Here is a 24701-nt window from a genome sequence, read left to right as displayed (position 1 = left end):
TTAAACGTTTGACAAATACCATATGTGACCATATAGAATATTGCAATATAACACATGTTAATGTGAAGAAAATATAATGTGTGGTGAATTGAACATTTGACAAATGTCATATGAGGTGATATAACATAATGCAATATAACATATGTTAATATGATGACAATATAACATATGATGCATTAAATGTTTGATAAATGTCATACGTGGCGATATAACACATTGCAATGTAACATATGTTAATATGATGACAATATAACATATGATGAATTAAATGTTTGACAAATGTCATACGTGGCGATATAACACGTTGCAATGTATTATGTGTTAATATGAAGAAAATATATTATGTGGCAATATAATATGTGATACATTAAACTTTTCACACACATCATACATGACGATATAACATTGCAATACAACATATGTTAATATAAAAAAATATAACACATGATAAATTAAATATCCACAAATATCATTTGCGGCGATATAACATTATAACATTGTATCTACACAACGTTTAAATTAAACCTGTGATTTAACGAGTGGCGTTATAACGCGTGGGAAGAATATCGCTAATTCGCTTTTGAATAAATTTGCGACAATTCGTACGATGACCCCTGTGTCATTTCAGGTTACACGCGAACGACGGAAGATCGGACATGTGGAAAATTAATTGGACAATTGACTCTGATTGTGTACTTTAACGATTATTTTACGTTCAGATGAAACTGTAAATTATGTGCAATAGTAAACACGAATAATACAAATCAATTATTAATCATAATTTTTTGGAATTAAATATTAAACGTTTTTTATGTTATTCTGTAAAATTTCAATAAAATGAATTCATGATCTTTTGCTTAATTTTGATGTACATTAATTTTGTATGGAAGTGAAGTTATGGAAGTGAAGTTTATTTGTAGTTAATATTTTGAAAAGTTATGTTATTCAATTTAGGTAGGTGAAAAAGGGAAAAGCGTGGGTGGAGAAAAATCATGGGGCATCATTGGTAAGAACCTTGAAAGTGACATTTATCTCATAGAGCGAAGAGAGTAATTTTGTCATTATCGCGTTGATCATTCGCAATGATCTCGTTTTCAACATTAAATTAGATGACGTCGTCTGCCAGCTCGGTAATAAGCATAACAGTGATAGTTTCTTATAAATATCTTGAAAGTTTTTGCACACTGACATTCACATCTTAATATATTTGCAAGAACACTCAATTATAAAAAATATATAAATTAAGGTATATTAATTACAGAATTATAGTCGTTTAACTAACAAAACAAACATAACAAAGAATATCTTACTGCAAAATTATTAATTTAAGAGTCTGAACTAAATTTGAAACTCTCACACTTACATGCTTCTTTTAAATTTATATTTTCGCGCGCTAATCTCAGCAAACACATTACTGCCGCCATCTTGGAGTCAAACGTGAAACTATCAAAACAAAAACTCACGTTTCCCCGAAAAATAAAGCATTTTTAAGCATTATAATGCTTGCAAATTATTCTACGAACAAAATATGATAAGACAAATGGTTTTACAGTAAGCAGGAAGCTTTATTTTCAAAAATTCAGAAAACTGCATATGGACTACAAAATGGCGGGCCATCTAGCGATGCAAAGTGGGAACTAGTGGAACCAAATTTTGAATATTTTTCTGTTTACCGATTTTCACACGTTGTCTATTCTATTGTCAGTATTTTTGCAATTAACAAGTAAAATAAACGCGAGAAAAAATATTCACTTCATATTTTATTTATAACTTTTTCGTTCACAACAGTGACACATAAAAATTCGTAATTTTTACGTAGCATTTAACGTCGCTATATTTTTTCTGTGACATGCAATATATGAAACATTCATAGCCAAGTCTCATTCAATCGTTTACAATCGATATGTTGCATACCTCTCCCGAAGCACTCGTTTATTTTTAAATAAATTTCAAGGTAGAATATTTCAAATTCCCCCTTTTTCTATTTTTTAAATGATTGATCGAAAATTTAATTTTTCCACTATTTGACGTACAATCGATAAAGTTTTTTTTAGCAAACGTAATTATTTTTTTCCTGTTGGAACAGGTTCTCGATAAATTATTCTTCTAATTATTTCGTGAGTGGCGATACAACGTATTCTCGACAAGTCATTTTTAAATGTCAAGTATCAATACAATCGATGCATCTAAAATTCAAAGTTCACGAAAAACCCCATTGAATGGAATTTTCGCGTTAATCACGGTGCAATGTATTCGTATAATAATTCCGATGACGTAAATCGTATACCGAATTGAGAAGCGTTTATCTTGTACTGAGCCTCCAATAAAACTTAATCACTAAACTAAAATTAAACTTGATTACAATTTCTTAGTCGGAACAAAGGAATTATCAAAGGCGAAGAAATTAAAATAATATTCTTGGAATAATTATTGTAGGATTGTAGATATTTTGCTGCTTTGGACAAATAAATAAAGTTGAAGATTAATGACCTTATTTATCGGAATGCAGATTCAGCACTATACAGTTATATCGTTGCGTTATGTCGTCAATGATTTGTGTTTATTAGGAGTTGCATGAATTTGTATTAGTGTGAGTTGTATTTTGATATGGTTTTTATTTACTGTGTGTTATATTTGCTGTATGTTGTATTTTATGTGTGTTGTATTTTGAGAGATGTACTTGATATGTGTTATATTTGTCATATGTTGTATTTCACACATGTCATATTTGCTATATATTGCATTTACTATATTTTGTATTTGCTACATGTTGTATTTCACACAAGTTATATTCATCATATATTGTATTTCACACATGTCATATTTGTCATATGTTGTATTTCACACATGTCATATTTGCTACATGTTATATTTCACACATGTTATATTTGCTATATGTTGTATTTACTATATTTTGTATTTGCTACATGTTGTATTTCACACATGTTATATTCATCATATGTTGTATTTCACACATGTCATATTTGTCATATGTTGTATTTCACACATGTCATATTTGCTATATATTGTATTTACTATATTTTGTATTTGCTACATGTTGTATTTCACACATGTTATATTCATCATATGTGGTATTTCACACATGTCATATTTGTCATATGTTGTATTTCACACATGTCATATTTGCTATATGTTGTATTTACTATATTTTGTATTTGCTACATGTTGTATTTCACACATGTTATATTCATCATATGTTGTATTTCACACATGTCATATTTGTCATATGTTGTATTTGACACACGTCATATTTGCTACATGTTACATTTCACACATGTTATATTTGTTATATGTTGTATTTACTATATTTTATATTTGCTACATGTTGTATTTCACACATGTTATATTCATCATATATTGTATTTCACACATGTCATATTTGTCATATATTATATTTCTTATATGTTGTATTTACTACACGTTGTATTTCATACATGTTATACTTGTCACATGTTATATTTCACACATGTTACATATGTCATATATTATATTTTCTACCTGTTATATTTGTCATATGTTATATTTTCTAAAAGTTATATTTGCTACTAATTATATTTTCATCTTATTATATTTCCTACGCATTGCATTTACTATACGTTATATTTATAACTCACATCTCCATCTAATACTTCCCACGCGCTATATTGCCATCTCATCATATTTCCCACTTATTATATTTCCTTCTCCGTTACATTATACATAATACTTTCTAAATAACAAAAATTCAATTTCCCATCCATTCCACGCGTAACATCCTGCGTCAAAGTTACCACGCGTTATATCGCCGCGCAATCATGCGTGAATATTATCTAACGGAGGAGCCGAGGGAAAAACCCAAGCCAATCGAAAGGAGGTATCCTTCAGTTTTCCTTCCCGAGACAAATAAGAGCTAAAAATGACCGTGAAGGTATAAATCGCAGTTCCCTCTGTTCCTTTTCTTTTCACGAACAGATGACACACTACCAAGAGAGCAGAAAAACAAAAGAACAGTTTACGGAGGCTCGTGAATGGCCGACGTAAACGTGCGAACGGGATGTGTTCTTGGTATTTCCATGGTTCTCATCTCGTTCAGTGCAAACGATAAGCGTGATGCTGTATCGGGAAATTCGCAGATACAAATGTTATCTCACTTTCTGAACTTTAAACGTGCTACACGTAATTGTCGATCGCTCTAAACTGCAAATTTTTATTCTTCCTAAGAAAGGGATAGATAACGCTATCGAACTCCAAGAAATTTTATCATCAAAAAATTTATTTACGCTGCGTATCGTTACCAGGAATGTTCATTATCGGAATGCAGGAAGGTCGTGAACTCTTATTGACGTGTTCAAATCTCACGAATCATTTTATTCAACCTTGTACACATTTCAAAATCTATAATTTATTCACATCGCTAAGAATCTATTAAATGTCAAGACACGGAAATGTCGAAGGAATAACGTCGATTAAAAAACCGCAAAAAGACCATGGTTTTATCCGATGAAAATCAAATACTCAAAAACAATTACAGCGAAACAAAAGGTTGTTCGTTTCAAGTGCATGTATGAATCAGTGAGGAATAGTGCACGTGTATAGCGATTCATCACATTTTTCATATCTGACATCACAATATAATTACGTAATTTAATGTTGCATTTCGTAAGAAGTGTTAATTTAATTTGAGTTTGAGACAATGCGGAAAATTGCTGGAATTATGATGATATGATGATTTTGTAGGAGGAAAGTACTTTGTGGTTTAATGGTGGGGTGCGAGGAGGTTAGGGTAGGTTTTCTGTGAATTCTATTTGGGAAATTAAGTCTATTTTTGGAGTTGGGGGGTTTGGGATTTGGGAGGTGGGGAATTTTGGGGTTTGGAAGTTGGGGAATTTTAGAATCTCGGGATTTGGGGATTTGAGGGTTTGGGTATTTGGAGATTTAGAACTTGAGGAATTTAGGGATTTGAGAGTTTAGGAATTTATAGAGTTGGAATTTAACAAATTTGGGGATTTGGAAATTAAGGAATTTAGGGATTTGGGAATTTAGGAATTTAGAGAGTTGGAAATTAAGGAACTTGGAGATATGAAAATTGAGGAATTTGGGAATTTGAGAATTTAGGAATTTAGAGAGTTGGAATTTGACAAATTTGGAATTTGGAAATTAAGGAATTTGGGGATTTGGGAATTTAGGAATTTAGAGAGTTGGAAATTAAGAAACTTGAAGATATGGAAATTGAAGAATTTAGAGATTTGAGAGTTTAGGAATTTAGAGAGTTGGAATTTGACAAATTTGGAGATTTGGAAATTAAGGAATTTAGGGATTTGGGAATTTAGGAATTTCGAGAGTTGGAAATTAAGGAACTTAGAGATATGGAAATTGAGGAATTTGGGAATTTGAGAATTCAGGAATTTAGAGTTGGAAATTGAGGAATTTAAAGACGTGGGAAATTAAGGAACTTGGAGATATGAAAATTGAGAATTTTGGGAATTTAAGAATTTAGGAATTTAGAGAGTTGGAATTTGAGAAATTTGGGAATTTGAACATTAAGAAATTTGAGGATCTGGAAATCGAGGAATTTAGGGATTTGAGAATTTAGGAATTTAGAGAGTTGGAAATTGAGGAATTTAAGAGTTTGGAAATTAAGTAACTTAGAGATATAGAATTTGAGAAAATTGAAAATTTAGAAATTAAGAAATTTAAGAATCTGGAAATTGAGGAATTTAGGCATTTGAGAATTTAGGAATTCAGAGAGTTGGAAATTGAGGAATTTAAGACTTGGGAAATTAAGTAACTTGGAGATATAGAATTTGAGAAAACTGAAAATTTAGAAATTAAGAAATTTGAGGATCTGGAAATTGAGGAATTTAGGGATTTAAAAATTTAGGAATTTAGAGAGTTGGAAATTGAGGAATTTAAGGGCTTGGAAATTAAGTAACTTGGAGATATAGAATTTGAAAACTTAGTGATTTAAAAATTGAGGACATTAGTGGCCTAAAAATTTACCAAATCCAAATATCATAAACCTTAATATCTCCTTTTGCTTACTCCCCTTTTCCCCTAGATTCCAACCCTCCACAAACTCCTCCATCCTCCCTAAAAATCTCCTCTCCCCTATCTTCCCCTAGAATTCCCCCAAAACTCCTGCAATCCCAATAAATCAATCCACAAAGAACCCATCCAAAAAAAGACCCATCCACCGAATCGTTTTAAAACCTTCGAAATGGCTCAAAGAAGTTTACTTTCCAAAGTTGAACCAACTAGTTCGAAACTTTCATTCGATCGCGAATCTTTCGCTCGTGTTTGAGGTCAAGACGCGTCCGACAAGATTTGTTCCATTTCTCGTAACCGGAAAGATTTCACGTGAATCGAGATGTCGAACGCGAAGAGAAATTAGTGTAGGAGTGTGTATTGACGTCGAACACGTTTTCCCTGACACTGAATGTCACGTTTTGAAAAGATGCGTACGTACATGTGTTTGGAGAACCGGGCACGGGAAGTTGCGGCGATTTCCCATCGAAGCATGACTCGATACTATCGTGGTGGGGAATCCGGTATCTGGACAGAGTTATATACAAGAGCCATCATCGGCTTTGAATGCATTAGTGTCGAACAGTGAAATCGAGAGATCGCATCGTTCCTCTGCGAAATACAAGCTTACAGATTATTACACAGTATTAATACACGATATCATCATGGTGAGTAATCTTGTTAATTCGAAAATTCGCGATTGTAAATATGGACTGTTGATTAAATACGGTGAATGTAGGTGTAGTTGATTGATATGTTCAATAAACGCTTCGGGTAGAAGATCAGGATTAATTATATAGGGAATTTTGCAATTGCTGTGTTAATAATAATTCGTGTTTATTTTTCTATGAAGGAGAATAATTGGTTTTTGGAGGCAAAAATAAATTTGCTTTGTTTTGTGAGGTTTAAGGGGTTGGGTGTATAATGGAGTTTTCTAGGGAAATTTGGGAAGTTGAGGGTTTGAGAAATTTGGGAATTTGGGGATTTAGGGGTGTAGGAATTTGGATATTTGGAAATTTGGGGAGTTACTGATTTAGGGATGTAGGAATTTGGACGCTTGAAAATTTGGGGATTTGGTGATTTAGGGATGTAGGAGTTTGGACGCTTGAAAATTTGGGGATTTGGTGATTTAGGGATATAGGAATTTGGACATTTGAAAATTTGGGGATTTAGTGATTTAAGGATATAGGAATTTGGTCATTTAGAAATTTGGGGATTTGGTGATTTAGGGATATAGGAATTTGGACATTTGAAAATTTGGGGATTTAGTGATTTAAGGATATAGGAATTTGGTCATTTGGAAATTTGGGGATTTCGAAGTTTGAGGGTTTGTACAGTTAGTAATTTAGGAATTTCAGGATTTAGGAATTTAGGGATTTAGTGATTTCAAGATATTGGAATTTGGAAACTTGCAAATTTGAGATTTAATAATTTAATAATTTACAAATTTAATATTGTAGCAATGGGGTGATATAGGGATTTTAGAATTTGGGAATTTAGGGAGTTCAGAATTTGGAGATATAGGAAGTTTGGTATTTAGGAATTTTTTTATATGGAAATTTGATGATTTGAGAATTTGACAATTTAGTAATTTAGTAATTTAGTAATTTAGTAATTTAGTAATTTAGTAATTTAATAATTTAGAAATTTAGTAATTTAATAACTTAGTAATTTAGTAATTTAATATTTTAGAAATTTAGTAATTTAGTAACTTAGTAACTTTTTAATGTAGTAATTTAGTAATTTAGTAATATAGTAATTTAGTAATGTAGTAATTTAGTAATTTAGTAATTTAGTAAATTAGTAACTTAGTAACTTAGTAACTTAGTAACTTAGTAACTGAGTAACTTAGTAACTTATTAACTTAGCAACTTAGTAACTTAGTAACTTAGTAACTTAGTAACTTAGAAACTTAGTAACTTATTAATTTAGCAACTTAGTAATTTAGTAATTTTGCAATTTCAGAATTTGTAAGTTTGGGGATTTAGAAAACTTAAGAGTTTGAGAATTTTGGAATTTAGAAAAGGAATTCAGGAAATTTGAAAATTGAAAAATATAAAAATCTAGCAATTTAAATACTTCCAAATCTGGAATTTGAAAAATATACAAATTTATATCTGTGAAAATTTGCAAATTTCAATATTAAAAAGCTAAAATTTCTGAATTTTCTGAAAAATCCCTAGCCTCCTCCTAGTCTCTCCCTAGTTTCTTACACATCCTCTCCATACTCCCACTCCCATATAACCCACACCAAATTACACTTCATATCTAACCACACCTCAAAACCCCATCGCACAACTAAAGATCATATTCCTTTATCTTCCAGATAAGGTACGCAATTCTTTTCACCGCCTTCGTTCTGGTGCAGTCTCAAAGGCCACCTTACGCCGGAAGTAGCAAGCCTTATCCTCAAGTACTTCCACAATATATCGAGGAACAAGCTGCCGCAGCAGCTGCCGCTGCTCCTCCTGCTGCTCCAACTCTCAGTGCTGCTTCTCCTACTGTCGGTGCTGCTCCAGCTTCTCCTACTGTTGCAAACCGAATCGATGCAAACGAAACTTCCAAGTTACCTGGATCTTCAAGTACGACCAGCGCCACGACGATTCCTCAGGATATACCCGTGGACGCCTTGGGAGACATCGATTTGATAAACAGAATTAAAACTTGGCCAAGGGAAAAGCAACCTTTCTGGTTCATTAATTGGCAACAGATTCAGGCGCATCGAGGTGACGCGAACAACCCGGCACAACCGGTTCAAACGCAACCTAACTCGAGATCGTTCTTCGCGGGTTAAAATAATACATCTTTGAGTATTATCATCTAGCTTAATTGTTTCATTTTAGACACGCTGCTGTCGATTGTTTACTAGTCAAAATCTTCTTCATTTCATACTGATGGTGCGACTATTCGACACAGGATAGATATCCAGTGACTTATTATGTAATTTGTTAAATTTCCTACAAAATTATTTATTCTTAATTATATTTTTGTAAAACTCGCTACCATTTATGGAGATTAATAAATATAATAATCGATGTTTAGTGAATAGATATTGTAAACAAAATACGTTGACGCAACGTTGATCCATAATTCTATCACGAAGTAACACATGTGTTCATTCACGGAAGATAATGTTTTTCAATAAATGTGATGAAACATTATGTATAAAATTTCACGTTACTCGTGTTTATGATCTCCGTCATTAGTAACCGATAATAAAAGATGGTGCAAAAATTGAAGTTTGAATCTATCAGTTTATTTCCGTGAAAGATTGTTCCTTTTTCCTACGTAACTGTAAAGAAGAGTATTCGATCTAATTTTTCAAACAGTTCGTCTTTTACAAAGAATAAAGGGATATTAATTAAACAAGGCAGAGTTCGAGTGTGCTCGAAAAACTCTTTAAATTTCCAATCCACCTGCTGAGCAGTTCGCGAGAGCCAATAGAAAGCGCAAACGAGTCGCGACGATGCATAAATTCGTGGTACGGATTGGTCGGAGTGAGCCACGCACGCGCATTGGCGCACGCGACCGTGACGTCACGGCGCTCCGTCCAATGCAAGCGCAGTATCTCAGTAATAACCTTACGTGCGTGCCGTACGCCGAGGCGTGCTACTCGTAATCGGGCGTACAAACGCGAAAGAAGTGGTCGAATCTCGGGTCCGTGAGAGATGTATCCCGACAGGAACATGCCAGTCGACATTATCGTACGATAACCTTTTCCATTCATAAACAACACGCATTAATTAACCCGCAAATGTATTCGATGAGCTGTCGTGCGAAGAAAAAGGCAGATTGTACGCGACCCGCCGCCGTACCTGGCAGTCCACGCGGCCCGGCCCCAAAACACTTTCGCCTCGCTATATACACGAGAAATCGCATCGTGTTTCATTCACAACGCGAGCGCCACTGGCAATGTCGGGAAGTGACAGCCCAACATTCTTTCACGGCCAGCCCTGGTCCAGCTGGATCGAAAGAATCGGACGAGACAAGCCGTTGAGTAAGTGCGCTGAATCTGATCGAAATGTACGTTCGTTCGTCCGCTGTCGCTGCTCGAAACGCGACAACGGTGACGAGCGTCTAGCTCGTGTACCTAACCTCAACTTCGATGCTCCTCTTTGTCCGTCGACTTTGACACAGGGCATCGTTGGGATCCCTCGTACACATTTATCTTGAAACGGTCGCCAACAATTGTCCAGCGCGCTTCGTCTTTTGCTTATTCTCTCGGGCATTTTGTCGTACATTTTTGTTGACAATTATGTAATTCGTAGCGAATCTTAACTGTGCGAAATACGGAGCGTCGAAACGTTAGTCTTTAGAGGATATGGCATGGATATCAATTGAGAATCCGGTCGATTATCTCGGACCGTACGCGCTGTTTGATATGCCTTGCTCGTATTTAATATTATGTACACTTGTATTTTTTATATTTGTGCTCTTTCCTAGAGAGATTATGCATGTACAAAATGTAAACTTAATAAAAGTTGTTTACCCAGAAGTTTGTGTTTTTTATTTCACATTCTACTTGATACTGACAAAAATGTATAAGAAAAAGATCTTTTATGGACAAGATTTGATACGGGTTTAACGTAGTATAGTGTAATTTATTGTAATTCTGCATTAACATTATAATTAAGATTATAACTTTGCGAAGTTGAACTTTATACCGAGCTACAAGATTAATCATGATAATCTTTTATCTCTTGCCTTCGAGTATTTGTTTTGGAAATATGAATTAAACTCAGTATTATAAATTCAGTATAATGTATATAATTAATTTGAGATATTAGTTCCAAACATTTTTTATAAAAAACATTAGATACTGAATTGTTCGTACCATAAGAGGATTCGGTTTGTTTCAGGCGATGAAGAATCAGAAGCTCAACTTTCCAGCTCGGTTACACGGCTTTCATCAGAAGGTAAATAATGGTTCATAAATAACTGTGATGTAATAATAGCAATATCATTTTCAACAAATAACACATTGTTCCTTTATTAAAAAAATATTTTTCTTTTCAGATATTGATTTATACGGATTTTGTCCCGAAAGAGATACCTTTTACACGGTAGTATGTGAAACGTGCCATGCTATAGTCAAACCACAAGCTCTCATTCAACATATGGGTACGTGAATTTTGTTGTTGTTCCACTGTTAATGTCTGCATTATATGACAAACTCGAGTATGTGCCTTGATTTCAATATCATTAAAAGCTTAACACTCTCATGCATAAATTTTCCTTGTTTTACATACATTGCTCCAAAAATATGAGATTTTAATAGAAGTCTGAAACAATGTTAACTGGATGTTACATATTTAGTTGAATGACTGTATGTGGATGTTATGAACACAAGATAATTAGTCAATAACGAGAAGAATTGAGTTGAAATGTTGCATGTAGCAAGCATATGTATAAGGATTAATATTAAGGAAATTCATTCTCCTATATATATATTTATTTTAATTCACATTTATTTCTGAAAACAAATCCTAGTTAGCAATGAGTTATTATACACCTTTATAAATATTTAACAAATGAAATCTTTAAATTATCTTCAGTGACAGAGAAATTTACATAAATGTCCACATATGTGGACACCATGCATGAGAGGGTTAATACTCATCAAGAAAGGAATATTGTTGTTTATGGAAAGAATTTAACACTAGGTATAAATGCAGTCTATATTTTGTCACAGAAAGTCGTCATCCTACTGGCACGGTCAATTTTCCGCCTCCTACCACTCCAGTCGTAAAACCTCCCGTGAAAACACCTTACTGTAAAGTGTCGAAGCTGAAAAAGACTCAATCATCACCGCAGATCACCGCCGGCAGTAAAATCAATCACACAAGCGTGAAACGTAACGCCGAACAGCCGAGCATCTCAACGAGTTTGTCCTCGTCGTCGATACCGATTTCCTCGTCGCCTCGATCTCCTCTAGAATCGATACCGGTTCAGGCGTCCAATTCTAGCGGATCGGTTGTCGCCTCGAGTCCGGTGAAAAGTCCTGGTACGGCGTGTCCGCCTCGACGAAAGAGGTTGAAAACCGATCGGTCGTTGCTCAAGGACCGCGAGTACGATCCCGATCGACATTGCGGGGTGTGGAACGACGAGACCGGGAAACCTTGCACCAGGTCGCTCACGTGCAAAGCGCATACGGTCTCGTTGCGTCGGACAGTCATCGGTCGGAGCAAAACCTTCGACAAGCTCCTCGCGGAACACCGCGCCTCGAAAGAGGTGCCGAACCGGCCGACGAAGGTGACCGTAACCGGTACGGTCACCGTGTCCTCGACGACCTCCAGTTTGAATCCCCTAACACCTACCACACCCACACTGACCGTCGAAACGGAAGCACCCAGTTCGCCACCCGTTTTATCGCTGCCAGACACGTATCCACTGCCAAAGGTAAGACACCCGATGTTGCTCTCCTTGTCTTGCTGTTAGTTCTGTTGTATTCCTGGGGGATGCAGCGTAGGATTTTGGGCTACGGGAGAATTCTATACTTACCTCAGTTCTCCTCAAGTTTTCAGATTTCTAAATGTCTACACTCCTAGATTACCAAATTTGCAAAATCCTAAATTATTGAGGTATCCAACTTCCAAAGTTCCAGATTCTCAAATTACCAAGTTTCTGAGTATCCCAATTTACAAAATTCCAGATTCTCAAATTACCAAGTTTCTGAGTATCCCAATTTACAAAATTCCAGATTCTCAAATTACCAAGTTTCTGAGTATCCCAATTTACAAAGTTCCAGATTCTCAAATTATCAAGTTTCTGAGTATCCCAATTTACAAAATTCCAGATTCTCAAATTACCAAGTTTCTGAGTATCCCAATTTACAAAATTCCGGATTCTCAAATTACCAAGTTTCTGAGTATCCCAATTTACAAAATTCCGGATTCTCAAATTACCAAGTTTCTGAATATCCCAATTTACAAAATTCCAGAGTCTAAAATTACCAAGTTTCTGAGTATCCCAATTTACAAAATTCCAGATTCGCAAATTACCAATTTTCTGAGTGTCCCAATTTGAAAATTTCCAAATTACATCCCTAAACTCTGAAATCCACGAGTCCCTAAATTTTCAAGGTCAATCCTTAAATTCCCAAATGGAGAATGTCTTCACCCTCTCACTTACTACTAATGTAGGGACTCCTACGTTGTACCCGAGTGCATGTTATGATCGTTCGTGTTTCGAAATCCTCTCGTTTCACTTTAGCGTTTCATTGTTATTTACTCGATTTTAAAAGGTTAATGAGGCGTCCCATCAAGAATTTGTTGCTTTTTTATTTCTCATAGAAAAGTCGTAATCCTTTGTTCCATGCTGCGGAAATCCTTCTTTCCCGCGTCATTGAAATGTCCTTTTGTGCATTTGAACAAAATTTTAGTTTTGTAGATTTTTTTTATTAAACGTGCATGGTATTAGTTTCATGTTTATGGAACTTTCATTTCGCGGTAGATATATGGAGCAGAGTAAACCTGCAGAACAAAAGAATAATCCAGATCCTCTTTCACTTTTCTTGGATTTTCCTTGAACCTCAGGAAATTTGTATTGAAATAATCTTCATGTTATACTCAAAATGGTTCCTCAGTTTCACTGTCTTAAAGTAGACTTGATAAATGTTGAAAAGATCCAAGCAAATCGTTAGATGGTCATTTCAAAATGAATGTTTGATAAGTTTGAAATCTTGTAACTGATACTAGATACTTAGAAAGAGGTTTGAAGTATAATATTCCATAGCGTCCTTAAGAAATTTACGAATTTTAGTGGGGCCATGCCAACAAAGTACATTCACGAGTCTAACTATTATTGTATATAAATTTTATTAGAGAACAATTCTGCAAGGGGTTGCACTTGTGAGCATTTAATGTGTAGTCAATTCTCAATTTGAAAATTAAGTGTTTGTGAATCTCTAGATTTTTATATTCCTAAATTTTCATGTTCTAAAATTTCCAACCTAAGAGCCAAATCCGAAATTTTAGTGTCTACGAGTTGTTTGACAGACACAATCCGTCCACTTCAATTTTCTACGAATCTTAAAAGAAACTAGATCAAAAAGAAAACAGGAACCGCCCAAAATTCGTTCCTCAGACATCAAGTATCAATCAGTACCCCCGTCTTCGTAGATCTCTTAAGACGCACCAAGACAAACATATCGAACCTAGTAAAATATCGCAGACAAACCTAGAACGAGAGTCAGCCTTCTTCCACAAGGGTGTCGGTTACCTGTTCTCTGTTTTTGTCATTGCAGGCTGTTGATTCGCTTTATCGGTCTCTGGCCCCGCATGGCTCCACTAAACCTGTAAGGCATGCTTTCATTTGGGCAATTGTAGTCCTAGAAACGATTCTTATATCGAGTTGCAAACGCTTTGTTTTAGACCAAACTCGAGGAGGACTTCGCGAACGAGGAGTTAAGAAGTTTAGAGTCATCGCTGGTGAACTCGACCGGTTCGTCGCAGTCGAGTTCTATGATGGCGCCGATATCCGTGGTGCTGCCCTCTCTGTCACCGTTGCCGGCGAACAACGAAGAGTCGTCTGTCGCCACGCTGATACCGAGCACGGCCTCTCCGGCGATATCGGTACCTGCCACACTGCCAGCCACCTGTACGCAGCCATCCTTGGTGACGACTGTCCTCGAGGCCGAGACGCCGATCGACATCGACCCTGAAGCAGCCATGACCATCTACTCGCCCGTTTACAAGGACAAGTCGCAGTTGGTGGTGCAATTACCGCGTTCGAACAATATCGCGCATTCCCCCATATCCAGGAGTTACCAACAGGTACAGGCCTCTATGCCCAGCCTCATATTCGAGCCCATGGAACAGCTGGAGCAGTTGGAGCAACTGGAACAGCAACACGCGACCCAGATCAATGGGAAGAGACTGAACCACGCCACCCACTCGAGTCCCGTGACGCAGCGACAGAAGAGGAGCAAGCACGACTTCCAACAGGACCTGCCTACGGCGATACAGGTCGAGGCTACCACCACCTCCTCGCCGTATCCACATTTCGGCGACATATCCTGGTCGAACTGTCACCCGGAGCCACTGGCCGTCAGTCGGTGGCTTCGTATTTCGTCCAGCCGTAAGCAGTATAATTTTAATATTCACTGACATAAGACCCCACCCACTCCAGGCTGAGGACCGTGCGACACACGCGTTTGTCTACCTCCTCCGTTTTTCGAGATCCGTTTTTTTTCATGGTCGTCCTGTTAGGTCGCCGTCGATATGCTAGGTCTGAAGCCTGTCGAGAAGGGACAAGTCTTGATGTTTGGTGACATCGATGTGAGCATGCGCACGGTGATAAAGCGCTATGTCGTTACGTGGAATTGAGATGTGTCCTTTGCATGCTTCTCTGCCGAACAACATCCAAGGTTAGTTATTTGTACCTTCTTCTTTCGGTTATGGGTTTTACGGAGTCACGTGACGACGTTCGCTCGAGCGATGTTTGTAACTTAGGTGCCTCGGGATCGAGGAGTTAGGCAGGCTAATGGATTGGTCGATTTAGGGGATCCGGATATGTTCTGGTTTACTTTATGTTGGGCAGAAAATGGAGGGATGTACGGGGTCGGAAGTAGTCGGGATTCGGAACAAAATCAAATTTTCTAAATTCTCAAAGCAGCTTAAATTTCTAAATCCAGATTTGATTGTTTTTCCGAAGTTGCCCGAGAAGGTTGTGTACTCTTGGAACCTTGGTACATCCTGGAGAAGATGATTTGTAGAATTTGCAAAACATTCCTCGATTTCACAACGACCGTAAATGACGCATCCCCTGAAACGTCCATCGAATCCATAAGAGCAGCATCTTTGTATCAACGATGCTTCTGTTTCCGATAATTATATTTTTCACGACGAAATGTCACAAAGAGTGATGCGACAATAGCAATGCTAGCCCTTTTCAAGTATTATATTGGCAGTAGTAGGTAGTTTAGGACACCGACTGATGTACAATTCCTTTCCACGATGAATTTTTTTTACCGAGATCGAGGTTCGCGATGTTTCCTCTGACGCGGACGCAGGTTCGTTGACAGGAAAGGATGCGATGTTTATGTTCTGGACGAGTTTCTGTGGGTCGGAAGGAAGCAGGAACGAGACGGAGAAGCTACATCGAAATTGTCCCTGTGTACAAATGGATAAAGGGACTCGCACGCGAAATGACCAGCCAACAAATTACGTTGTACATACAGAACGTTTATCGTACGTTCAAGTAGAGTAGCTTGATTAAAAAAAGGAAAAAAACGAATACATAAGTAGGTGACGGCGCGGGTGGATGCGCCGTGAACGTTTTGTAAATATCGTACCAAGAGATCATTACACGTTGTCCTTTTTGTAAATATTATATCTGACAAATGAGAATAGTTTGGACGACACACGGAACGGCCGACGAGAAGGATTTTTTGCGCGTAGAAACTTCGACTTATTTTCCACGATTCGATCCGTGTACAAATCAAATGGTCTCTCATCTTGTACATAACATATACATATATACATATAATATCATAGTATACATACATATATATATATTTTTTTTATCGATCACGATCTCTTCAACATTTTTACGTATGACACCTACGCGACCTCAGTAAACGTACCGTCGTCGATTATTATAATATTTCTTCTCATTCGTCGTTGTCTTTATTTGGTATATTATTTGTGTTTAGAACGATTCCGCTTCTGTGTACGATGGGAAGAGTGTGACGTGTTTTGAGCTGCTGTTCTCGATCGACGTAATCGATAACTTGATGTATTGATAGTATCGTTAAGATTTTGATAGACAGCTGACATTCTGGAATTCAAGCTGCAATTTTATTCATTTAAATTTAATTGTTCTTGTTAGAAACTGGGTTACATTTCAAGTTCAGTTTGAAGGACTCCTAATTTTACCTAACTTGCTATAATTCATTGTTAACAGGACCTAACCTGCCCTGACTTAATACGACCTAACCTAATCTAATTAACCTTATCTTAATCTAACTTTAACTTGAACTAACCTAACTCAACCTTAAGATAACCTAACCTAATTCGACCTTAACTTAGCCTAATTTAGTCCTAACCTAACATACTTAACTTAAACTAATATAACTATAACAAGTTCTCTCCCTAATCTACCCATAATGCAACAGATTGAAACGTAATATGAACCAACCTCACCGAACCTAACCTAGACTGGTAAAATTACAGACTATTTCATTTCATAAACCTTAACGAAATTATTGATATGTCGATAGTCGATGGCAGTATCTCTTTAGCGATGAATCATGCCACGATAAAATAATTCGCTCGCTTAGGATCAAAATTTCTGCTCCGTCGATGAAATTCATCGATGAGGCACGTAGACGATTAAATAGAAAATTAATGAATTAGTCTTTCGTGAAGATTCGAGCAGACGGATCAATTGTATTTTCTGTTCGTTTTATTGCCGAATCACGGCGGACGACTTTAGCGAGCCATTGTCCCAATGTAATTAGATAGCCATCATCGTGTGTAACCCCGAGACGATTTATTTTTGTAAAACATGTGTCGGTTCTAATTTGCGCGGGGCGCTGCTAGTATTTCTTCAGCGTACGCGACAGGTGGCATATATCTATACGCATACATTTACGAACTTCTTATCATAGATTGTGATATTTAACTAATTAACGATTAGCGAAAATTTATTCTAAATCGTGCGTGTGCGTTAGCGAAAAAAAATAATTGGGCGGCCGAAAAGAGGCGGGAAAATATGATCAGATGAATTTGATGTTTGATCTTATTAGAAATTTGAAGAAGATATGCGAGGAAAATGGTAAAAAAAAGGATATTTGTGTTAGGGGTGTGCGAGAACTAAATTGGAACGGTTCCTAAAATTTTTAGGTTGGTTTCTCATTTTTGGAGCTTAAATTTCATTATTTGAGAAGTGACAAGTTATAAGAATCGTAAAATAGCAGATATATAGGAAGAGAGTCTTGATATTTCCCTGCGCTGGGGGCTGCAGAGGCGGGGCTATAACAAACTGATATACTAGCTCATCTGTTTCGTTTCTCTCAAGGAATGCGTCTTCATTCAAATAGAAAAATATAGAGAATTTACCCAATTAAATCCAACATATTCTCGCACATCCCTAATTTATATTATACGAAACGTTTGCGCTTAGTCCGGCTACGATTTTCGCCGCTCCCGTAGGAAAATAAAATTTCTGCTCTGTGTATCGTGTTCGTAGCGTTCAGAGTTCTATCGTTGAGTTCTGCTTTCCGCGTAAGCGCCGACGTTTAACGAACGAAGCGGAAGTAAAGAGAAAAGAGAAAAAAAGAATATTGAAGTTAAAATTAATTTCGAAACAGGGAAAAATAGCCGGTGAAGAGACGTTGAATTTTTTGTTACCGCGCAGTATATAAACTTTATTATTACCCGCTACATTTGAGACGAGAACGTTGCGTATAGTCGGTTCGGCGCCGCCATGTTTGTTCCTCGAAGATTAAAGACGTTCGATCGATGATTCTTCTCGTAACTTTATACCGCACATGTCACACTTTTATCAACAGTATAAACGACTTATATTGCCTTACAATAACCGTGAATTTCGCCTTATGAATTTAGCTGAAGACTATATATATTGTGAGAACTTTTTATGACTAGATTGCGGATGTTTATGCAGTTGTGCGTGAGAAAGATATCGTCGTTAATGTTAGTATTTATGTTAGTAGTAATTGTGATATTATAGTGGACGGTTATGTTGTCATAAATGGAGCGGCGGAGAATTTTTGTAATTTGCAAAATATTGCATGTGAAGGTAAAAGTTGGACGACTTGAGGGCGTTATATTTCAATGATAGATAATTTCACGCGCGGTTATTCCACGTTTGATAATTCAACGCATGGTTATTCAACGTTTTACTATTCAGAACACGTGGAAATTCAGTGCGTGATAACTCAGTATCGGATAATTCAACGCTTGGTAATTGGACGCGTGGTAATTCCAGGCGTGATAACTTCATGCTTGATAATTCGACGCGTGGTAACTCTATGCTTGATAATTCAACGCGTGGTAACTCTATGCTTGATAATTCGACGCGTGGTAATTCTATGCTTGATAATTCAATGGATAATAGCCCCACGCTTGATAATTTAACGCATGGCAACTCAGTGCTTGATAATTCAATGCTTGGTACCTCCACGTTTAATAATTCAACGAGTGGAAATTCCATGTTTGATACTTCAACGCGTGCTGCCTCCACGTTTGATAATTCAACGCGTGGTGTCTCCAAGCTTGATAATTCAACGCGTGGTGTCTCCAAGCTTGATAATTCAACGCGTGGTGCCTCCACGCTTGATAATTCAACGCGTGGTAGCTCCATGCTTGATAATCCAACGCGTGGTAGCCTCACGCTTGATAATTCGACGCGTGGTAACTCCATGCTTGATAATTCAACGCGTGGTGCCCCCACGCTTGATAACTCAACGCGTGGTGTCTCCAAGCTTGATAATTCAACGCGTGGTAGCTCCACGCTTGATAATTCAACGCGTAGTGTCTCCAAGCTTGATAATTCAATGCGTGGTATCTCCAAGCTTAATAATTCAACGCATGGTGTCTCCAAGCTTGATAATTCAGTGCGTGGTGTCTCCATGCTTGATAATTCAACGCGTGGTGTCTCCAAGCTTGACAATTCAACGCGTGGTGTCTCCAAACTTGATAATTCAACGCTTAGTAATACAACGTATTGTTATTCAACTTTTGACAGTGAAACACATCTTAATCGAAAAACTGAGTATCCAAAACGTGATCATGCAATAGAATTATGACAATATAACCTAAATTTGCTATAATACACATTAGCAGTACGTTCCTAAATATTCTTGCAACTTTTCTTCCAGCAATTATCACCAATTATCCTTCAATTATCAACTGTACCACAACGAAAGTCCTACTTTCTACACAAATCCCTATAGAAACTATACAATTGCATACACATCGACAATCCTCTAATACAAACAGATTATCGATCGATCATCATACGATCACGAAGCAGCAATAATGGAAGTATAATTCTCACCGAACCGACTATGCCAAAACGTTCGCTATATGTCCGTTTACTGATCTTCTCGGCTACCTGAAACCGTGATAATTTGTACATAAATCGCGTAAACAATTACCCATGTACCTCTATGGTATCGACGAAACCTATCTAGGTATATATTATATATATACACACACATACACACATATGATTCTATCGAAGAGGAAGGCAAGATAATGAATTAACTGGCGTCGAAACGCTGTAGTGTACCTATGTATACCGTATTTGAAGGACTTTTGCATAGACTACGTTTATGGTACACGTATAGGGTGTGTGAATATCTGTACATAACAAGTGCCACGTGCATGCTTGTGGCGCACGAAATGCTGCGCGCATGCGCGTATATACGTATGATCTTTTTTAGACTACAGGTGCATTGAAATATTCGAACAATAGTGTTTTTTCGTAATTTACGTGTCTGGTGAGTTGGCGCCTGATGGCTGTACGGATCTTATTGATTCACGCGCCATCTTGTCGGACACGGTATTTAGTATCAAATTTGATTTATTTTTGGACTATTGTTTTTTCAATTTAGGTGTATTTATACAGGGTGATGTACTGAGGTTGTAGGTACAATTTAGTAGATAGATAAAATTTAATTAGGTGAAAAGTGACGTATTGAGATCTGCGAAATCTTTGAGTGAATGAATTTTCTGTATCTAAAATTCTGTTTTAGAGGTACAGTTTGATCTTGATTATTAAAAATTAATTTCGTATTCGAGCCAGAATGCAGACATTCTTTTGAAAAGAACGAACACGCTGTTTGAATACTTTTATGCACCATTGTACGTACCACGTGTTAGTGTTCATCGATCGATGTTGTTTTCCAACGAAGTTTCGAGCGGTTCGACGGTGTGCGATAATCACCGCGAGAACAACGGCAGCCATAAACAATAAACGATCCCAGAAACGACTGTATGCCGACGAAACAGAAAACAGAGCCAGACTTATAACGGTCGATTGATTGCGATCGATTCAACGGGTATCAATTGGTTCGCGGTGTGATTGTTCGAAGGAACGTTTCTTTTTTAAATTTACTAAGCAATAATACGAATAGACCATGATCAAACGAGTGCACAGCAATAATGACTGTAATCGACTGGAAGACGTGTATGGCCGAAAATTTTCTTGTTTCGAATATCTCCAAATTTGAATATGGAATATTCGAATATTTTCAAAATATAAAGGGTCAGTTTCACCTACGATAAATTTCTAAGGATCTCCAAGTGTCTTTTTTGCATTCGAATGTGTCTTTTAATAAAATCATGTTGAATTACAAATTTCTTTATATTCGTGGTTTTGAGTATGATTGATAAATATTTAACTCAAAATCATATTTGTGGTAAGACATGATTAAAACCTGAAGATATTTGTGGAGATCTTATTAGAGACTAGTTTAAACCTATTGATAGTTCCTTTTTGCATAGACATTTATCGTTGGCTTACAGTATGCGTTCATTTCTTTTGTAAACAGAAAAATTCAGTATTTATTCCTTGTAATTAGTTGGACACGTTCATTCAGAGTAGGTGGGTCTAGCAAATTATGGCAAAGTTCGCTGTGTATTTGTATGGAATCGCCAAATTTAAATTGCAGTAGACTCTCGTTTAAACGTTCCATAATTACGCGCGATCGGGGCTCTACTGATAATGTGTCGTAACACGCGATGCTACGCGTGGTATTTTATAGTTGAGGTGCAATGAGTGGTATTTCAAAGTGTGATAGTGCAATGATTGTTATTTCGCACGGTAATTCAACGCGTGATAATGTAACGTCTGATAATTCAAAACGTGATAATTCAGCGCAGTGCAATGCACGTGGTGGTAAAACGCGTAGTGACTCAATCTATTGTAATCTAACGTTTGGTAATGCAGTGCGTTATAGTGCAACGCGTGATAATTCAAAACTTGATAATTCCATGCATGATAATTCAGCGCGGTCATGATTCAATGTTTGGTAGTATAACGCGCTGATAATTGAATGAATAATACTCCAATGTTATAGTCGAATTTGTGGAAATCTAACGGGTGGAAGAACCAACGCGTGGTAGACTAATTGATAGTAATCTAAATCGTGGTATTCTAACGCGTGGTAATTCAATGCGATGTAATCTAACGGGTAGTAAACTAACGGGTGGTAATTTAACGCGTGGTAATCCAACGGATAGTGAACCAGCGCGTGGTAATCCAATGAGTAGTAAATTAACGCGTGGTAATTCAACGAGTAGTATACCAACGCGTGGTAATTCAACGCGTTGTAATGCAACGTGTGGTAATCTAACGGGTGGTAAACCAACGCGTGGTAATCCAACGGATAGTGAACCAGCGCGTGGTAATTCAACGCGTAGTAAACCAACGCGTTGTAATGAAACGTGTGGTAATCTAACGGGTGGTAAACCAACGCGTGGTAATCCAACGGGTAGTAAACCAACGCGTGGTAATTCAACGCGTTGTAATGGAACGTGTGGTAATCTAACGGGTGGTAAACCAACGCGTGGTAATCCAACGGATAGTGAACCAGCGCGTGGTAATTCAACGCGTGGTAATTCAACGCGTTGTAATGAAACGGGTGGTAAACCAACGCGTGGTAATTCAACGAGTAGTAAACCAACGCGTTGTAATGGAACGTGTGGTAATCTAACGGGTGGTAAACCAACGCGTGATAATTCAACGGGTAGTAAACCAACGCGTGGTAATTCAACGCGTTGTAATGGAACGTGTGGTAAACCAACACGTGGTAATCCAACGAATAGTGAACCAGCGCGTGGTAATTCAACGAGTAGTAAATCAACGCGTGGTAATTCAACGCGTTGTAATGAAACGGGTGGTAATCTAACGGGAAGTAAACCAACGCGTGGTAATCCAACGGATAGTGAACCAGCGCGTGGTAATTCAACGCGTGGTAATTCAACGCGTTGTAATGAAACGGGTGGTAAACCAACGCGTGGTAATTCAACGAGTAGTAAACCAACGCGTTGTAATGAAACGGGTGGTAAACTAACGCGTGGTAATCCAACGGGTAGTAAACCAACGCGTGGTAATTCAACGCGTTGTAATGAAACGTGTGGTAATCTAACGGTTGGTAAACCAACGCGTGGTAATCCAACGGATAGCGAACCAGCGCGTTGTAATTCAACGGACAGTGAACTAATTGGTGGTAATTCAACGGGTAGTAAACCAACGTGTGATAATCCAACGGTCAGTAAACCACCGCGTGATCATACAACGCAATCAAATTCTGAAACTCCACTCAGACCTCTTAAAACTCCATCCAAAATTTGCAATATAACGAGAGTCTACTGTACATCACCCATATTAGAACCACCCCCACGATTTTCTCCGTTTTCATTTCGATTAGCAGAACCGTTCGAATAGTTGGAGACGCGCGTTAGTATTCTTCGTTTCGTTTTCATTACCGTTAACGAGTCCGCGTGAAATTGTGGTGCGCCGAACGCGTCGTGGCTCGCATAAGACTGAGTACATAGAAACAAGAGAAAAAGAGGATTGTACATTCTGATCGACCGCATCGTCAAATAAAAAGCGTCAAATAAAAATTTCTTTCTCCTTTCGATTAGTAAAGATACAATAAGGTAGAGTAATGATTTCGTACGACAGAAGTACGATGCTTTTTCTTTTCTGTTCCACGTACAAATCGCTCGTCCGACGTTCGTTCGCTCGTTCGTTTTGCCCGGAGCACCGTAATTTCACGCGGAGGTACAAAGGAACACGTTAGAACAGCTCTGACTTCGTTTATGATGCAAGAAGATACAACAAGATATACTTTGTGGCATTTAATTTAAATATACGTTTTATATTTATTTGTAAATTGATTTTGTTCATTCTGTCTGTTTCACCCTCCACCCGCCTCTTCTTCTTCTGATGTGCGCGTCCCTGTTCAGTGGCGATTATCTGTCGTGAAGAGGTTGTTAGACGATTGTGGCTTATAAAGACATGATCATGTTATTAATAGTACAAGTTTTGTGTACATTGCTTGTATTTGTCGGGTCTGTTTCGATTAATCGATGGACATCGACTTATTTCAATTTTTATTTTATATGTATATTCAACTATTGTTCACATGATGTCTGATTATACTCAATGACTGCCGAAGAAAAATTACTACATTCTGGTATAAAAATTACATGCAGACGCACCTGGTGCGTCGTCTAGTAAGTAATGTAGAACGCACACGATGCGTTCATTCAGTAAATACAGAATGAGACGCAGACGGTGCGTCTTCTAGTAAAGAGTATGTGACGCACAAGGTGCGTCAATGAGTACAGAATGAGACGCATACGGTGCGTCCTCTAGTAAAAAGTATGTGACGCACATTGTGCGTCAATGAGTACAGAATGAGACGCAGACGGTGCGTCCTCTAGTAAAAAGTATGTGACGCACATTGTGCGTCAATGAGTACAGAATGAGACGCAAACGGTGCGTCCTCTACTAAAAGGTATGTGACGCACATTGTGCGTCAATGAGTACAGAATGAGACGCAGACGGTGCGTCTTCTACTAAACAATATGTGACGCACAATGTGCGTCAATAAGAATAGAATGAGACGCAGACGGTGCGTCCTCCAGCAAAGTATATGTGACGCACAAGATGCGTTAGTAAAATAGAGCGTGACACAC

At 37.4% G+C, this 24701-nt stretch overlaps 3 protein-coding genes across 3 annotated transcripts in view; 2 read left to right on the top strand and 1 right to left on the bottom strand.

The window, feature by feature from the left end:
- UQCR-Q (Ubiquinol-cytochrome c reductase ubiquinone-binding protein) overlaps positions 1-24701 on the bottom strand; it is a 169613-nt gene that overhangs the window by 102384 nt on the left and 42528 nt on the right. The window lies entirely within an intron of this gene.
- On the top strand, positions 6542-9263 carry LOC100880895 (uncharacterized). Its single transcript, XM_003700917.3, has 2 exons — positions 6542-6692; positions 8351-9263. Exons 1-2 carry the CDS (start codon positions 6690-6692, stop codon positions 8816-8818), a joined length of 471 nt encoding a protein of 156 aa, XP_003700965.1. The 5' UTR covers positions 6542-6689; the 3' UTR covers positions 8819-9263.
- Positions 9400-23893, top strand: LOC100880407 (uncharacterized). Its single transcript, XM_076537808.1, has 5 exons — positions 9400-10021; positions 10884-10940; positions 11041-11145; positions 11717-12423; positions 14397-23893. Exons 1-5 carry the CDS (start codon positions 9937-9939, stop codon positions 15129-15131), a joined length of 1689 nt encoding a protein of 562 aa, XP_076393923.1. The 5' UTR covers positions 9400-9936; the 3' UTR covers positions 15132-23893.

Source organism: Megachile rotundata, chromosome 12, assembly GCF_050947335.1.
Source record: "Megachile rotundata isolate GNS110a chromosome 12, iyMegRotu1, whole genome shotgun sequence".
NCBI lineage: Eukaryota > Metazoa > Arthropoda > Insecta > Hymenoptera > Megachilidae > Megachile > Megachile rotundata.
Note: the sequence above shows the minus strand (reverse complement) of the source record. Positions and strands in the feature narration are given on the sequence as shown.